The 19,572-nt window shown below is 36.9% G+C and overlaps 1 protein-coding gene across 2 annotated transcripts; it reads right to left on the reverse strand.

Annotated features, from left to right (window-relative positions):
* Positions 1-5,614: 5,614 nt before the first annotated feature.
* LOC147504116 (chromatin remodeling protein EBS-like) lies at positions 5,615-13,287 on the reverse strand. 2 transcript variants are annotated; one of them, XM_086557205.1, is made up of 5 exons: positions 12,712-13,287; positions 12,291-12,633; positions 12,123-12,191; positions 7,075-7,213; positions 5,615-5,917 (listed from the first exon to the last, which is right to left on the reverse strand). In XM_086557205.1, exons 1-5 carry the CDS (start codon positions 12,782-12,784, stop codon positions 5,891-5,893), a joined length of 651 nt encoding a protein of 216 aa, XP_086413331.1. In that variant the 5' UTR covers positions 12,785-13,287; the 3' UTR covers positions 5,615-5,890. The 2 variants fall into 2 exon arrangements, with proteins under 2 accessions (XP_086413331.1, XP_086413332.1); XM_086557206.1 differs by lacking the exons at positions 5,615-5,917; positions 7,075-7,213 and adding an exon at positions 11,276-11,476 and having other exon boundaries at positions 12,712-12,920.
* Between the last annotated feature and the right edge of the window lie 6,285 nt (positions 13,288-19,572).

Raw genomic sequence — 19,572 nt, forward strand, 5'->3', positions numbered from 1 at the left:
GTCGGGCCGGGCCTATATATTTTCTTCTTTTTACTGCATCAGTTTTAAAACTCATTTATATTACAAAAAAATTTCAAAGATTTGCAAACTCAAAGTCCCACCACTTTGAAATTTGAATAACAACCAATCTAGTAATAATTCTTTATAAGTCCAACAATTTAAAATGCATATCCACAATCTAATAAACTGAAGTACATAGAGACTCATATTTATATTTCAAAATTACAGTTAAAATGCACAAGACATATTTTGGAATGAGCTTTCACTGACATAAATCCATTATTTCTTGTACTCAAATCTCACCAAAATTACATTTAACATTGAAGAACACAAAGACAAATAAGAGTATGGAATGAGTTTTTACTGACGTCAACCTATTTTTCATTAGGCTAGTGCCCAGTGCTCATTATTGTTCTTGGCGACTAGGTTAGACGGGGAGTTGTGAGGTGTACGTGAGTTATGAGATAGAAACAATTAAGTTTACAAGTTTTTATGATATAAGACAAGTTATTAGAAGTACCCATACGGTAAGTGATAAATTACAAATGACAGTGTTATTTTAATTGAAAATATGTAACAAGGAGTTGGATAGTTTTAGTTGTATATTTTATAGTGAAATTATAACTAGGGCTTAGTTAGGGTCGGGCCTATGTTTTATAACCTTAGCCCTGACCCTGCCTTAGAAGGCATTAGGGCCGGGTCGGCCCTACCCTAAACTCTGTGAGGGCTTTAGTTGTAAGGGCTTTATAGGGCTTAGGGTCGGGTCGGTCAGGGCCGGGTTAGGATCGTTAGGGCCAAATTCCCACCCCTACCTCCAACTAACCGGTGCACCATGTATCATAAACACATAACCAGTAGTCGATCGTCGTCTATCTAGATCACCTGTATAATCTGAATCCACATACCCACTGACATAACAAGTGCTTCCACCATAAACTAATCCCATATCCAAGGTACCCTTCAAGTACCTCAATACCCATTTCACTGCTTCCCAATGCTGCTTCCCAGGATTTGCCATATACCTGCTTACAACACTAACTGCCTATGAAATGTCTGGGTGTGTGCACACCATAGCATACATCAAACTGCCCACGACACTTGCATAAGGAACATGAGCCATATGTTTTTGTTCCTCCACCGAACTAGGAGAGAACTTAGCTGAAAGCCTAAAATGCCAAGCTAAAGGTGTAGAAACCGACTTTGCATTCTCCATACCAAAACGAGAAATTACTTTATGAAGGTATTTCTTCTGAGATACAACTATCCGTCGCTTCTTCCTATCTCCGTCAATCTCCATGCCCAATATCTTCTTGGCTCCACCTAAGTCTTTCATCTCAAACTCAGAGCTAAGTTGGGATTTCAACTTGTCTATCTCCACCATGCTTTTGGAAGCAATAAGCATGTCATCCACATAAAGCAGGAGATAGATGAACTCATTACCACGAAGCCTACAAAAGTAAACACAATAGTCATACTTACTTCGGGTGTACTCATGTTGCATCATGAATGTGTCAAAGAGATTGCTTTAAACCATACAGTGACCGATTCAACTTGCACACATGATCTTCTTTCTTAGCAACAACAAAACCCTCAGGTTGTCTCATATAAATCTCTTCCTCCAAGTCCCCATGCAAGAAAGCAGTTTTCACATCAAGTTGCTCTAACTCCAAGTCGAAGTGAGCAACTAAACTCAATAACACACGAATGGAAGTCTGTTTGACCACCGGGGAAAATACCTCATTATAGTCGACTCCTTTCTTCTGTGAGAAATCCTTTGCTACCACTCTTGCCTTGTACCCAATACTGTCAGACTCAGGAAGGACCTCTTTCTTTCTGAACACCTATTTACTGTCGATAGTCCTTTTGCCCTTTGGCAATAAAACTAGGTCCCATGTGTGATTTTTATCAAGAGATTCCATCTCTTCTTGCATAGCAACCAACCAATCTCTGTAATGAGCATATCTAATAGCTTCTTTGAAGGTATCTCATCATCTTCAATATTCAAAATATATGCCACTAAATCCACCTGACCATAGTGTTTCACCGGCTTCTTGTGCCCATACTTGTGCACTTCTTTAACTTGTCTCTTTGGCCTAGGGTCAGCCACTACAAGTTGCAGATACTCATGCTCTTCTTCCTATTGTTGCGTGGTTCCATTATCTGGTACCTTATCATGAATCAACCAGTCATCTGCTACATCAAACAACTCAAGCTTCAGTAGCTTGAACTTCTATGGGACTTACCATTACGCCCGAGCTTTTTTAAAACTTCATAAAAAGATAACACGAAAGTCTCATCAAAGGTAACATCTCTGCTGACCAGGAACTTGTGGTCTTCTAGACACCACAATCTGTATCCCTTTACCCCATTTGTGAAGCCTAAGAATATGGCCTTCTTAGCTCTAGGATCTAGCTTGTTTTCCCTTACATGGTAGTAAGCAGTCGATCCAAACACTCGCAAAATACTATAATCAGCTAGGTTATTACCTGACCACACCTCATAAGGTGTCTTTCAATCTATAGCTAGAACTGGTGATCTAATATATAGGTAACACGCCATGGACACTACATCTGCCCAACACTCTTTGCCTAGACTGGCATTAGACAACAAATATTTCGCTCTTTCAAGCAAGGTTATATTCATCCTCTCTACCATTCCATTCTGCTGAGGCATGCCCCTGACTGTCCAGTGTCTGGCAATTCCCTGTTGCACACAAAACTCTTGGAAAGGCCCATAGGTATACTCAATACCATTGTCAGACCGTAGAGTCTTCACCTTCCTATCTGTGCGATTCTCAACCCTTGCCTTCCACTTCTTAAATGTCTCAAACACTTCATCTTTTGTTTTCATCATATACACCCACACATAGCAAGTATGAGCATCAATGAATGAGACATAATAACGGTTACCTCCTTTTGAAGCCACTTTGGAGGGTCCCCAAACATCCGTATGCACATAATCAAGAATACCTGTTGTTATGTGCTTGCTTGAACTGAACTTGACTTTGCACTGCTTTCCATAAACACAATGTTCACAGAACCCCATACTTGGCTTCTTCAAGTTTTTCAAGAACCCTCGCTTGCACAACTCAGACAAACCCTTTTCACTCATATGCCCTAGACGCATATGCCACATCTTAGTGCACTCAGAATCATCACTACATGCACCCACTGCTACATCGTTATCACCGTACTACCCATCAAAGTATACAAGGTTCCATGTTTTTGACCCTTCATAACTGTTAAAGAGCGACTAACAATCTTTAGGACTCCACCTTCGCCCACAAACTTGTGGCCTTTGGAATCCAAGGTACCAAGAGAAATAAGGTTTTTCCTTAGCTCAGGAACATGTCTCACATCAGTTAAAGTCCTCACTATACCATAAGGCATCTTGACCCATATAGTTTCAATTCCTACCGTCTTAAAAGCAACGTCATTACCCATCAAAACGGAACCACCATTAATGCTCTCATAAGAAGTAAACCACTTTCTATTCGGGCACATATGGTAGGAACATCCGAAATCAAGAATCCACCTTTCGCCCATATAGTCTTGTGTGGACACACAGAGACTCAACTCATTCCCTTCAGAGCCTGAAGCATAACTTGCCTCAATTTCTGCCTTACCTTTATTCTTACCATCTCTCTTGTTCTCTTTCTTCGAGTGAGGATAATTACTTGCGTAATGTCCCTTTTCATCGCAATTGTAGCACTTCACATGTGTCAAAGGTTTCTTTGACTTGGACCTAGACTTCTCATTGCTTGTAGAAGCCTTTTCATACGACCTTTCTCTTGCCACTAGCCCCTGACCTGCATCAATACTATTCTCTACACGTGTCTTCTTCATCAACTCATAAGAAAGAAGTGCACTCTGAACTTCGTCAAGATCGACGTCTTCTCTGTTCATAAATGTAGTCATTAGATGCTCATAACTTTCTGGCAAGGAGAATATTAAACATGTCACTTGATCCTCATCATCCATCTTCATACCAACATTCAAATAATCCGCTAGACGTCGACGGAACTCACTAACGTGCTCTTACATCGTTGAACTATCGACCATCATGTAACGATAAAGACGTTTCTTAAGGTACATCTTGTTCGTCATGCTCTTGGTCATATACATAGACTCTAGTTTGAGCCAAATACCGGCAGCGGTATTTTCTCCCATCACACTATACACGACCTCATTAGCAAGACATAACCGGATTGATGAACAAACCTGAAGATCGAACTCTTCCCAATCATCATTACTCATACTCGTTGCCTTAGATTTAATCCCCTTTAAAACCTTGTGCAAACCTTGTTGGATGAGGATGTCATTTTCTTGGACTTGCCAAATCTCAAAGTTATTATTCCCATTAAACTTCTCTACTTCAAATCTTGCATTTGACATCTTGGGAGCCATTTTTCAAGTTACACACAATAACCCAAAAAACAATTTCACTTCGGAATTTAATCGAACACCTTGTCTACACAAATTTCGAGCACTAAACTCAAAATCCTAGGTCGTATATATACCTACGCTCTGATACCAATTTTTGTGAATAAATAACTGCGGAAACAACGTTACCCACAACAAATAGATCAATCCTACACAAGGATCGATCATTCTCAATAGACAAGACTTCAACACCCTCTAAGCAATATCCCAACACTTCTCAATATCAAATAACAAACATATAAAGTAAAACAATTAATGTAAAAGAAGAACAAACCACAAGATGAAATATATCGTGGTTCGACAATTTGCCTATATCCACACTGCGAGTTCCAAGCTTTACTAGATGTCCGGAGTAACAGATTACAAGTCTCTCAATTCACTCACAAAGAATGAACACTAAACTAACAAAGAATTGCTCACTTATAATCTATCTTTTTCTTAGTTTTGGAAAAGTTAGGTTTTCTGAAAAAAACTTATATTTATACTATTCGGAAAAACTTCAAAAAGCGATGAATTTCGTGCTTAAAAGCGGATTGGGCTGGTCAATACTCGGCCAAGCAAAAACGAGCTCGGGTCGCGCCCTGCACATGAAAGAGAAAAAAATACCTTTTTCTCTACAAAACATTTAATAGAAACTGTGCACATGACTTTACTTAAATCGGCACTTGACTTATGTTTTTTCCCGTCTAATTTCACTTGTTAGGGCATCACCAACGGCCTGTATCCAGGCCTTTATCTTCAAATTTGGAGGACCCAAGGCCTTTATCTTCAAATTTGGAGTACCTGACTTCATTTCTATGGATGGTTTTCAAAGACCCAAAGGCCGAAGACATGACCTCACTTAACTCCACACGTGACTCCAGTTTTTTTTTTTTTTATCATATTTCACGTGGTTTAGAGGAGCACTTATCTTCTCCGCTGAAAGTCTAGAACAACCACCAATATAGAATTTCGCTACTCTTTCTACTTCTTGAAAACATGACGTTGTCCTGGGTTTTGAAGCTCTGCATTGGTGATGCCCATAAAAGAGGGGTTATCTTCTTTGTTGGAACACCAAAAACTGACATGGCCCTGGGTTTCAAAACTCTGCATTGGTGATGCCCTTAACAATCCTAAGGTTATGTCAATATGTACTGTCTCCACATTTGAGCCAATTTATATGGACACAGCAATTAGAAATCCACAATTTCCATTTCTTGATTAAATGCGGTCGTAGAAAATCAGATATGTATAAAACAACACCGCTACTTTGCACAGTTTGTACACATGTCAATGCAAAGATAACACAGTCATCTCCTACACCTACAACATCCAAAAATAAGAGGAAGACCTCTTATTTGTTTAAGTACAGTATTCTCTCTGAATTGTACAATTCCACAAAACATTACCAGTCACGGGCTAAGATTAAATTAAACAAGTCACACAAAACAGATTCTCCCTCCAACTGATCATTTCTTCCGTCGCTTTGGTTCCACCTAAAACAAAAAAAAATTAATTAAATAAGTTCACTAAGGGAGAGCGAGAGATTCAGCTTTTCTGGCATGTCATACGAGTATAAACACACAGATACATCATACATGCATTCATGCCTTTGTTATAGGAACTTTTAAGTAGCATGCATCCATTATAGTAAGTACTATTGTTCCTACACAAATTGGATTAATCCCTATTTGGCTATCCTGTTAACCAACAATCCTCGCTGTGTCACGTGAACTCTTCAAAGGATGTTGGACACGTGTCAGAATGTTCAGTTTCCAGTGTTACACTCACTCTTGTTAGTCGCTTTTCATTCTCTTTTTGAATTTCAGAATATTGGTCAGCTCTATATTCTGCCCTATGAAGTAAGATTTGACTCGGTCTAATATAGGATTTATGTATTCCTCCTATAGCAGGTCGTTCGATAAGTTTCCTAGTCTACTACACAACCAAATTTTACGACACATAACTAGAGAACCTTTTTTTCAGAAGTGAAACAAATGCCTGAGTTCACGAACTCATGATTTGGATTTTGCTGAATCCAACACTCCATACCGGAGTCTGACTCCTACAAACATACCACTGCCAGCAGCACAGAATCCAGGTAATACATTCTATCTGGTTTGCACCCCAATTTGTTACCAAAATAATTATTGTGGAATATATAAGTGTTTCACAAGCAGATAGCCATAAAATGTCTACAACATACATCATACGGACAAGAAATATACTAGGTCCAGAAAATTATTCTTCAAACGAAAGGGAAAAAAACTTTCCAAGTGCCACATACAACAGGGACAAAAACTCTCAAGAATCAGAAAACAGAAAGAAAATGTCATACCAAGTAGCACAAGTGATGCCAAAAGCATCATACTACTCAATATCTTACATGTCTCTTTTGGCGACAGGGCTTTCTAACTATTATTTGTTATGGCAGTAAGGTACTCCCTGGGCTACCTGGTTCTTCACTCGATGTTTAGACGTTTGTCATAGTTCTCCTAACAAAACCCTCCGCTTGTTCTTATAGCAGTATACATAAAGGCAAAGGTTTTATCAATATAATATAACCTTGTCATGGACCACTGAAGTTTCCTTACTGTGTATTACTCATAAAAATATTTGTCAAGAAACCATAACCAGAAATTCAGAACGTCACCTTAGGCTCATTAAAATTCGAAACAGGAAATGAGTTGTGCGATCTTTTGGCATCATCATCAGAGGAGCAATCAGCACATACAAAGTGATCCAGTTTCTTTGCTTCTTCAATTTTCATGTTCAAACACTTGGGATGAAACCTGTCAAGATAAACAACTACATTATACATAAAGGTTCTTAAATGGACGAAATATGATTAGTATCAATGTCAGAGAAACGAATCAAACTGAAAATCAATATACTATGCCCACTATGCCAACAACCAAAATGCCTTGTCAGAAACAGTAAAGTTAATCTCAATGCACCTTTTTACTTCTTTCAATTTCTTCCAACTTTGTACCTTCAGGTATACTGGCATACCATATTCCATGGAAGTCAAATTCACAACATCAAGACAACTCATCACTTAGAAAGTTAGAATTTTGCCCTCATCCAGAAAATAGATGGACCAGATTAAAAATATCGGGATTTTTCGTTCTTCTCTGACAAAGGTAAGACGAAAAACCCATTCGCCCTCTTGGTAATCGATCTCATCTCAATCTCATCTCCCAAGGTTTGACTGCTATAATTCTCCCATAATCATGGAAACGAATGGCAACATTAACCAGTAAAGCAATATCCACATTCTGGAACTTGTGTTATGCTAACCTGAATTGCTAATTTATAGTTTCCCATACTAGGAAAAAATAATAGCATAAAGCATTTTTGTTTTACATTTATAGTAAACAGTCAACCAAACTACTTTTACATGCATTGAACTCAATGTACTGTACATGAATTTGAAGTATTAACTTACATACAGACCCCAGACAAGATCAGAAATTTACCATAAAAAAAAAATAGGACAAGATCAGAAATTCCATATATTAATCTTCAGTTTTCCACATTAAGAATGAAGAGACGAAATTTAGTGAAATGAGATGAAAGAAATTTCATAGAAGGAAAACTGGTCTTTTATTCCTCACCCCACTGTTGGAGTTTGATTTGTGCGCGCACAATAATTTCTATGTTCGTATTAGAGTTATTTTTATTTTCTTTTTCATTTTTTTTGGTGAGGGTGAAACCATACGTGACAAATCGAGATGAAATTGCAAAAGCTGTCCAATTTTCACGGACGGAGGTCAAAACGTGAATGGCTCAAAGAGAGGGTGGACTTGGGAAAACTAGGAGCAAATCCCTTAAGAGCAAAAATCTCCTCAGTTTAAACATATACACTAACAAAACATAACACTAAAGGAGGTGATCACAATATATACATATGCATAAATATTCATATGGAGGGATATTCTCACATACTAAAAGATGAAACTAAATGACAGGACTGTTGGGTGCACAAGAAGAGTTCTGAGCTGATTTTTTGAGGATGAACTAATCATTATGAAAATCGTCCTCGCAGAAATCATCTCATTATGAAGATCATCCTCATGGAAAATTAGCTCTCAACTCTTCTTCACGTGTTCCCAACAAGTGTGTCATCTTTTGGTGTCAGAATATCTCGCGAATATAGATGAATATCTTTTGATGTTGGGACCACTCCCACTAAAAACCTGGCACCATACCATGAATTAAGGGCTGATCTTTTGGAGATGACTCCATGGCAATCATCCCCACAAAAATCTGCTCACTTGATCATGTCTAACATTGCCAAAAGTTGAGTCCATGTTTTAGGATTCATTTAAAGGTCAAATTTTCAACTTTGCAACACTCTTGTGATTAGGTTAGACATAGTCAAATGAGCTGATTCTTCGGGAGAATGGCTGTCACGCTAGGAAGATCATCTCCACAAAAAAATCAGCCCTTCATGGTTTAGCTTATAGTTTTAAAACACACCAAGGTTTAAGCCTCAAGGGGCGCCTTAATCCTCATACAAAAAATGCACCAAGGCTATAGCCTCTTTGTTACCTGAAAAGGTGTACACATCAATACCTACGCCTCGAGGGTTATGATGGCTTAAGCCTCAATCCAACCCTTTTCAGCTCTTCTTTTTTCTCTCCTTTTGTTAAAATGGATAAACTTATCCTATTTAGTGTGAAAATAACATATAAGTTTCACTATATAAATAGGATATGTTGCCCTAAAACCTTAATTATTATTTTTTTTATTGGTAAGCCTGTTTTAAATGAGATCAGTAACTCTTTGATGTTGGCGGGGTTCGAGCCCCAGACCTCTGCTATCATCACCCAAAGGTTTTACCGACTTTGCTAGTCGGCACTTGCTAAAACCTTAATTAGCACACAATAAGAACTAAACCTGTCTCTTGCTTTGTTCAAGCTTTATGTTATGCATTTCATCAATGTCACTTCCAAGGTAAAGCTTAAAGCCTCAATAAAATTTGTTCTTGTCTAAGCCAAGTTAATAATATTACATAAGGTTTTCTATTTTCTTGAATTATTTATATCTCTTTCTACAATATTTCATATTTGAGGTTAACGCCTCGTATGCCTCTGAGACTAGCCTCAAGCCTTCCACCTCAAGGCTTAAAAGACATTTTCGTCAACCTTGGTATAGCTACACTTTGTATATGGCAGTTGTTCTAACGGACTGACTTTTATGATTACTCTTATAAGTATGCTGTAAGTATATAACAGTTCAAAATCATAAAACAGAAGTTTTAGAAAAACTTCAAAACTCTTACCCGACAAATACGATTAAGGGTGATTTAGGGATTGATCCTAGTTGATAATAGGTAATTAGACACTAAAGACAAAATAATATGTAATTAGAGTTTGGTCCTAATCCCATCTGTTGACCAGTTTGACCGCCAGTTGAATGTTAAATATTTCTTAATTAGTTAATTCCCATAGTGCCCTTTAATGTGGGATCATGTGAGCCATAAGGAATTAGGACAGGTGTCAAAAACTTGTTTGTTGTAATCCAACCACTAGTTAAGAAGTGCAAACTGTAAATGTCAGAAACTTTAGAAACCAAAATTTCGTTTGGAATATCAGAGACAGTGGTGGAAATGTGGAATTATACCATCCTCTCCAATTTCCTACTGTACTACATGTTTACACCATCACCTATGCACCATTGCCGCTGCTTCCAACAAACCACCACCAATCACTACCCAAACCCCAAACAAAGGAACCCTACCAGTTCCTTAACCATTGAATTTAGTTACTCTTATTAAAGACCCAACCAGGCCATCTCTTGTGCCACACCCATTTCACCTTTTAATTATCAAATGTAGTAGCTATCCCCCTCCTCTTTTTAAAATTCCCACTTCCAAATATCCCCACATCCCACCCCCAAACCACATATGTTAACAGTGTTTTTGAAAACATTCAAACATCAAAAAACAATTAGAGAATTGAACTTCATGGAAAGAATTTGGAAAAAAAAAGGTATTTCTTCATGGAAGAGAGTAAAATGAGTACAAAGATAAAACAGAAAAGTGAGTTAGCAATGACAACCTGATGAGCAAGCGAGAGAAGAAGAGAGACCAATGGTTAGAGAAGAGACGAGATAGAAAGAAATAAGAGAGAAGTGATACAATAGACCAGATGTTATTGAATGGATATGTTTTCCATTGTTACGCATGGCACTTTTTAGTTTTGGTAATTATTAATAAACAAGGGTTTGACACATGATGGGTATTCTACTCATTACGTGTAGTTTTACATGCGGTTTGAGTCAAGTAACAGTTTGCTCACGGTCAACTGACAGGAGTAGGACCAATCTCTAATTACACATTATTTTGTCCTTAATGTCTAATTACATATTATCAACTAGGACCAATCCCTAAATCGCCCTAAGATTAATTGTGACAACAAAATTATACGAACCAAACACCACATAGGTTTAGCCCCTAAATATTTAGACTCTGGCTAGGCTTAACTGATAACTCACTGTCCCCCAAGTTATCTATACAGAACAAGGCCCACTACCTCTAACAAAATTAAGAATTACTTCAATTCAAAATAATAGAATAAAAAACTGGGAATCGCAAACAATAAAATCATCAAGGTAAGTGTATCTAGTAAAAGATAAAAATTAAAAACAAGAAATAAGGCTCAATGCACAGTCCAAAATAGAAAATAAACTTCTTCAAAAGAAAGCGACAAAGAGCAAGTCAAGGAGACAACCCCTCTAAAGTGCGTGCTTCAACACATTTTCACCTTTATGAGAGTTCAAAAGATATTCCCAATTAGCGGAATGCCAATAGTCAACGAACTAAAGGGTTGCACTTGTTCAACTTGGGGCAACTATGACACATATTACAAAGGTCCAAGGTTTCAACTTCTTTTCCAATGACCATATGTAGGCCATCCAGTTCCGAGAAAAATGGCAAGCAATTGAGCATGTTTACAAATTCTTATAGACTTTAAAAGTAGAGGCAATGAATAACCTCCACAGCCTTTCCTAGATATATATGGCATCCAGTACAAATCCAGTTTAGAAGCCTGCAAAGTTTGTTAATAAATGCAGCCTTAATTTAATGGTAATCTAATAGATAAATCCAGTTCAGAAATCATCCAACAAATTAATGGATATTGTTACACTATGAATTGTTCATAAGAATGTACGCACTAATGCAAGAGCAGCTTTGCCTAATTAACCATGTAAGTTTCCCCAAGTGACATGTAACCCATTCCTGACACATACTTTCCCAAAACATCACAAATATTTTGTCTGCAGTTCAGCTGGTTATTAAAAAGAAAAAGATTTAAGGAAGACAAAGAACAGAATTACAAGAGATCATGTATAACTTGCATGACTCAGTGGATTGGAAATCGTCACTTCAGTAAGACAAGTATTTTCAACCAAAAGTAAACATTTCATCGACCCAGCTAATCTATGTTACTGGAAAAAATGAGTACATTCTGAATAAGCATAACAAGTGCCCAAAATTCGGTTCAGATAATAGTAAAGAAACCCAGAAGGAACACTTACAGCACTCTAGATAACCTATTGCCCATCAAAGCCACTAATGTATGCCACAAAGAATCTAGATAACTATAGATATTGCATCCAACCATTTTCAGTATATGAGCATTTCACATGCAACTACCAAAATCTAAAAGACAAATTTCTGAAAAAGACCAATACCAGTCCTTGCATTCATCACACTGAACCATGAGGTCATCTGGATTATAAGGCATCTCACATTTGCAATACCTTCACATCAACAAAACAATATAAAAACACGATTCAGACATTGTAAGTAACCAGAAACTTATTATCCAATATCGAAACGAAAGGAGAAGTGAAACTCACACTGCAACTCTATCAGGTGTGAAACCACCAGTAGCAGCCTTATATTCAAATCGACAAAAGTAATCCTCAGTACCAACATTCTCAAGCTTAGTATAATTCTTAAAAGAGTGCACAATACATTTCCCTTCAATAGTATGTGCACTCTGAACATCATAATGATCAGATAAAAACAACTCCTTCACTCCATGAAACTGTCTTCGACCCCCGAGTGATTCTTCAGGTCTATAATACCACCTCACTTTCACCTTCACATTGTTCCGGTTATCCGCCTCGATTTTCTCAACTTTAGCTACATATGGTGCTTTATCTGAATCTGATGGTCTCATTAATACACAATCCCCAACTGTTTTTCATTGGAGCATTTTATCAAACACTTGGAAACAAAAATGTGAAAAATGAAATAAATTAAAAAAGAATGTACCTTTGACGACTTTGTTAGTTCCTTTGATTGTGTAAGAGTCTAGGTCTCTTTTTCCTGGTTTTGTCTTTGCCATCTTTTTAGGAAGACACTGAGTGTGATGATAATTGAGCTGGGTCGATGAAAAATAAATACTATTGGTTTAAACACATTGTTTGAGGATTATCTATTTTTTTTATTATTAGGTGTAAATGAAAAGTTATAAAATTTGGAATTTGAGGGGGAAGAAAAAGGAAAGCCCTAGTTTTTGAGAGAAAGGGTAAGGGGAAGCTCACTTCACACTGGAGAGAGAGAGGGGTATTTAAGGTAGTTTGGTTTACTGTGGTGGATACACGTGTACAAGAAAACAAGTTGAAGTTGTTTGAAAATTTTGTCGGGAACCTGCTTCCTTTTAATCGAGAGTCAGGAAAACAACTCACCCATTACGCGTCCCAATTCCTAAGTTTTGCAAACACACAAGGATCTTTTTTGTTTTTGTTTTTTTGAAAATTAAGTTGGATAAGGAACACCACGTGGGGGCCCTAGGCGGGCTGCCTATCCCGCCGACCCCTCAGAGCCGGTTCTGCTCCTTGAAGTCCTAGATTTACCAACACCCATTGAAATAATTTGCCAAGTAGTTGTACGATCCCCATGTCTTTGTACCGATTCCCCATGTCTTAGAGCATTTTTAGGAAAGTAACTAAAAAAACACCAAAATTTTGAACCAAGCCAAACACCAAACCAAAAAAATTCAACTATATTTAGGAACAACATCAAATTTTCGACATCAAATGACGTGGTTTTGGAAGCCCATCATATAGCCCACACGGTTTTTCCAACGCCAGTGAAGCCCATCTTAAAAGCTCAAGCCCACTCGGTTTTTCAAAAACCGCGCAATAAACTTTTTTATTTTTTTTCTTTCCCAATTCTCTCGCGCAGTTTTGGCAAAACCGCGTGATTGAAGCCCACAATCTAGCCCCAAGCCCACGCGGTGTTGGCAAAACCGTGCGGTTTTAGAAAAACCGCGTGAGTGATTTGATACAGCACCAAAGCTAGAACCAAATATTGGCCGATTTGGTGTTTGGTTTGGTGTTTTTTTGGTGTTTTCATCAACATGTGACTCTCCTAAAGTTGAAAAAATACCAAATTGTTGAAAATTTAGTGTTTGATGCTAAGTTGGTATCACTCCTAAAGATGCTCTTATGATGATAATTTATATATGCAATAGCTACTAGTGGGATAAGATCATCAAAGAACTCTATTTCCTCCTCATCAGAAACGTCATTATCCGAGTTGCAATCATGTAGTAACAAATAATTTTCCTTCTCCATATTATACCCTTGCGGGGTAGGAATGGGTGCATCTAAACCGGAGGGGGGTGAAGCAATATACCTATGATTTGCTCTATAAGTTGGTGCACCAACTCCAAGAGCTTGGGCATGGCAATGGCATCTCTTTGTTGAGGTATATTAGCAACAGCTACAATTGAAGAACGAGCAGTCACTAAAGGCTCGTTAGTAGGAGGGGGAGCCAGGATTAGAAACCGATTAGCACAATTAACTGCATTAGATGAAGTAACTGTTGTAAAATTGGTTAGATAAACGAATATAACAAAAATACAGAGGAAGAACGGGTTGTCAAGGCGTATGAAAATATTGTCCTTAAGAAAAGATTTCGCCCCCTCATATGGTATAAAGATATACTTCAATAATTTACTCTACTAGAACAACAACATAACTCTCTCTGGCGGCTAAGGCTTAAATGAAAGAGATAGGTTTAGGTATCTGTAATTGAATATCTTTGGTTGATGACTACAAGCCTTTATATAGATGTTCAAATCACTCACAAAGAGTTAACTAACTAATGTGGGACTAAAATAATAATATATACTGATAGGGTTATATACTAAAAGCATTACTTTTGTATTAACTCTAATTCTTTATATTTTGAATGAGAATCATATGGGCAAATGTTATGCATATTATATATGTTATTAGTTATATGCATGTGTCTAATACTTTATGTTGTAAATGATATGGTGTGGACACACAGAAAATCATATCATCAGTACCTTATAAAGTATAAGTAATCGTTCACAACCTAGATGGATTTTGACAAACCATTAGTACGGTTGTAGTATAATATGGTATTAGTCTATCTTGACTAAGGATTACACTAGTATCCTTTGTGTGTATTAAACAGGACCAAGTGAAGTTGTTTCTCCTTATACTGACTATATAATAGAACAAACGCCTCTGTTATTATGGATGCTTGTCCTCCTAATCCGGATATAATAACAGGCACTTACGTGCATTGTACATTACTTTAAATCATCAATGAGTGAGATTCATTGATGAATCAACAAACTCGATGGATTGGGTAATGACATTGTATGTAAGGTGTGTTGTTGATTATAGAAGGAATCTGTGTCCCGCAAGAAGTCGGGTTGATGATGTCCCCTTGAGGAGCTCAAAAAGATTGTCATGTAAACCCTACAGGTGGATTTATTCTGACATGACAATGAGGTTGAGTGGTACTACTCAAGGACATAAGAAGTTGATTAATGTAGTTGTCAGTAACTTGACTTAATCAATGGACATTCGATATCTTAAACACGGGGAGATCAACGAGCATATAATATGGTGCCCATAAACACTGACACGTAATTTGGGATTAGGGCGATAGTGCAACAATGGCCTTTAGTGGAATAAGCCATTTGTTGACGGATTTAGGCCGTGTGTTCGGGGCGAAAATGGGAAACCCAAGCACGTCAGAAGGCCTAACCCTAATTTCTCCTCATGGTCCCTGTTGTAGCCTATAAATAGAATACTCTTTTCTCTGGTTGAAATTCACTATTCACTGGTTCTGAAAAAGAGGCAAGAAAAGTAGATCTGAATTCGTTTCTGATCTTGAGAGAAAGAAGAGGGTTGGTAGATCGTTGTCCACACAACGTCCAATTTATTCTAAAGGAATACAACAAAAGATCAAGAGGTTGATTTCGGATTTCATAAAGCTTGGATTCTCAGAGTTATCTAAACCGATTCTCAAAGGTATGTTCTCCAATCACAAATCGTGGACGCCCATTAATTCCGTTGCGCGTGGTGTTTGCGGTTTGTAGAAATAGTCATTATGAAATAATGGTTCCTACAATAGACTGCAAAATTGGTTTCCAAGAGTTTACCAACCAATGTGGGACTATCACACAAAATACAAAGAGGGAAAGAACGCACTTGTTCATCTTCTCAACCAAGCTCACACAAGTAATTTGAAATATCAAAATGAGAATTCCAATAGTAACTGGCCCGGTTGCTAAGGTAGTAAGGACTACAACTATATAATTGGTTGCATTTTGAACCATAGAACCAGAAGGTGTGTCACTAATGAAAGCTTGGACACCACTAATAGTAGTTCAGTGGATAAAGAGTGAGAGAGGGGTATTTATGGTAGTTTTGTTATTACCGTGTGGGGTTTATAACTCCATTTTTTTTATTAGACTTGCTTGGTGATAGCACTTTTGTGGGGTAAAGAATTGAAATTTCTTTATCTGTTTTGGTACTAACTTAAGTTCCTTACTCATGTTCTTTGTGTGTATTGTTAGAGTAAGGGTTTCGTTCCAACTTAAGACTAATATAGCATTACAATTAGAGTTTGTTCAAGGGAAACTAGTGAGAAGGATTTTTTATGGTTGAGTAATATTAAAACTACTTAGCTTGATTTTAGATATCTTAAGTTAAAAGTTACGTAAACATGCACCACTAAAAAGAGAGATGGATAGATGGAAAGGTGTGGAGAGTTAAATCCACTCATGTGAAGAAAAAATTTTATTGCTTGAATCTAGTTTATTGTATCTCTAATTTTTCTTAGAATTCATAGACAAATCTTAATAAAGATAAGAGTTTTGATCCCTAACAATATGTTCTTATCTCTAATATCATATTGCTAGTATGAGAAATAAAAGCAATGACTTATCTCTAAGAAATCACCTCAATTCCTAACTAGACTCTATACCAACTATTATTTTAGGGTAGGATATAAAGTCTAGCTTATTTGTCCTAAACAAATAACTAGAAATCAATAACAAAAGTTGTTCCTCACATGAGCATTATTAACCCTCCACAAAGGAAGGTTTTAGCTCCTGATTCTTGGATTAATGAAATTCTAAAAGTATATATATATATTGAGAGAGGGGAAGAAGAAGAAGAAAAATAACACAATCTTTACCTAAAGGAATGTAATATTTATTTCAAGAACTAGTTGTAATGTTCCACCATTAAAATGTTGTACAAAGCTTAAGCACTTAGAGAGAAAAAAAACATGAAAAGTGAGAGAGTTACAAAAATGAGAGAGTGAATGTAATATGAACATGTGGCTAAGGACTTAACTCCCAAATTAGCCCACACTTAATCTTTCTCTCCTTTTCCCCCATGTGAAATCATCGCCCACATTTATTACATTTATTACAAACCTATCTTCAAAACCAAATCATGCCAAAATTACACTATTTTGGATAACCATGCATTTAACCACATGCAAGGTGTCCATTTGTGCCAATAATTTGGCACTTTTGTCTTAACATGCTCCATGATTGATGACTCATCTTTTCTTATGGGCCCAGAAAGTGAGTCCATTTGCTATGTCCATTGGTGGGCCCGGACATCGATTTCTGTAAATTCTGGCCTAAGATAGAGCTAGTCCTACTGATCATCTGGACAGTTTACTTGCCGAAACCGAAGTCCAAGTTCAAGAGATATAAGCTCCGAACATTGACGTTTTTCTTTCTCGTCTTTATTGAGCTTCACACGGCTGATTTGGAAGACTTCAGATATACATCGTTTCCGTGCTTTAATGCAGGTTTAACCAATATTTTCATGTTTACTGTGAAAACCTGCAAAAGTAAAAAAATATAATTATTTCATGATTATTAAACACATAATTAACCAAATTGATATGTCTCTATGGGGTTTAATATTACAGTTTTGGGTACTTATCATACTACCCCCAAACAGCACTTTGTTTGTCTTCAAGCAAAAGCAAAGAAGAGACATTAAAACAGATAAGTGGCCAAAAATATGTAGTCCTAACTAATTCTCATTTCACAGAGTGCGGTTGCATTGACCGTATGTAACAATGCCTTAAACCACTATGAATTCCTTAGTGGATGAGTTATAGACTCGTGAGAGTTTTTCAGAGAAGATACTCACAAATTTTATCTATACTACAATAACTCAATAACAAAAGATTGTTTTCTAAATTAATCTCAGATATCTATACATCTCTATAGCGGGGAATGATGATTAATTCCTTTGAAACTTAAGTTAATATGCATACAATAATCAAAACATTTACAATGAACATGCATGCAGTGAACCTTACATTGAAATGTAGCCGTTTTTGGATCCTTTGGAGAGCGTCCCTAAATAGGTTCTCACAGGTATTTGTCGAAACACAAATTCACTAATAATTTTTCCACTCAGGTTTAGCTAACTCCAGTATGCAGTGGGTACACGTTTCCTCACATACTTAATGACAGTAAGAGGAGCCGAGATCAATCAATCACATTTACTACTTATTATCACATCATCCTACTCCTAATTGAGCTAGAGGTCTTTATTAGGTATTGTGGGGCTTAGGTGGTGATGTAGAAGAAAATGTGAATGGAAAATAAAAAATGACTAGTATGAGAGAATAAGGTCTTCAAGATATTTACATTAGAGAAATCCTTGTTTTCTTTTCCTACTTCTACCCGAGTTTTCCTACTTTGCTCTTAAGCCTTTGGACTCCTTTTTTATTTTTTTTTTTTTTTCAAAAGCTTAAAAAACATAATTCTATTTTTCTTTCCTGAAGCAAGTAACTGACTTTTATTTGGGACAATCTTTATCTTTATTTTTCTACATTTCATCCTATTTCTCATACTCATCATTTAGGTAGGTTATTTTATTATAGATGGGTAAGGAATTTTTGGTGAAAGTGAAAGGTTTGATGAAAGGTTCAGTGGAGTGACTAGCGGTAAAATTTGTAACAAGTATGAATTTTTGGCTATGTCGATCCAAAGACGGCCTAAATTCTCGCCTAGGGTTCGGATGGTGATCAAGTAAGTAGATGCGTGATTTTCTTTATTCGGAAAAACTACTCCTCTGTGTCATTACTCACATATCACACATATCGAGGCTTTTTGGTTAGATTATCACAGAATTGATAATTTAAGTAGACTAACCGTGTGTTCCATAAACTTACTACTATGTACAATCGATGATACTCAGTGCATGAATACTCATGAAAAGATGTAAAAACTATTGCGTACGTATTATCTTAAGTTTCTTAAAATCAAATCCTAATTCGAATGCTAATTAATATGAGATTTTTAGACGATTTTCATCATCGAAAAGGAAACAAGACTTTGTCACTAAATACATTCACTAACAAGAAACTAGAAACTATATATAGCCTACAAGTTGCCTAATTTTTGCTACAGATTTAAAGCACCCCCAAACTGAATGATGTTTAGTCCTCGAAGTATCAATAGATAAAGAAAGAAATTACCTGAGAACCGTGAGCAAAATTAGGGCTGGTTTGCTGGAACATAAAGTTATTATAACATAATATATTATACAGAAATAACAAAGAACAACAATAACATAGGAAAAACCCATATAGACAATTAGATATATATACACATTAGCCATCATCAAATTTACCATCAGTAGGTCCTGATGTTCTCGCGTCATCCCACGTGAAATGCATTTCCTTAGCATCGCGCCAATAGATAATGGCCTGCCAAATGGTGCTCCATTTTTGTTCACCCGACTCATTCAAATGTGCCAACATATTATCGTCGTCCGGGTAGCAACGAACTTTCCTCAGGTACCATGAAGAACGTGCACGCCA

The sequence above is a fragment of the Coptis chinensis genome, chromosome 4 (assembly GCF_015680905.1).
Source record: "Coptis chinensis isolate HL-2020 chromosome 4, ASM1568090v1, whole genome shotgun sequence".
NCBI lineage: Eukaryota > Viridiplantae > Streptophyta > Magnoliopsida > Ranunculales > Ranunculaceae > Coptis > Coptis chinensis.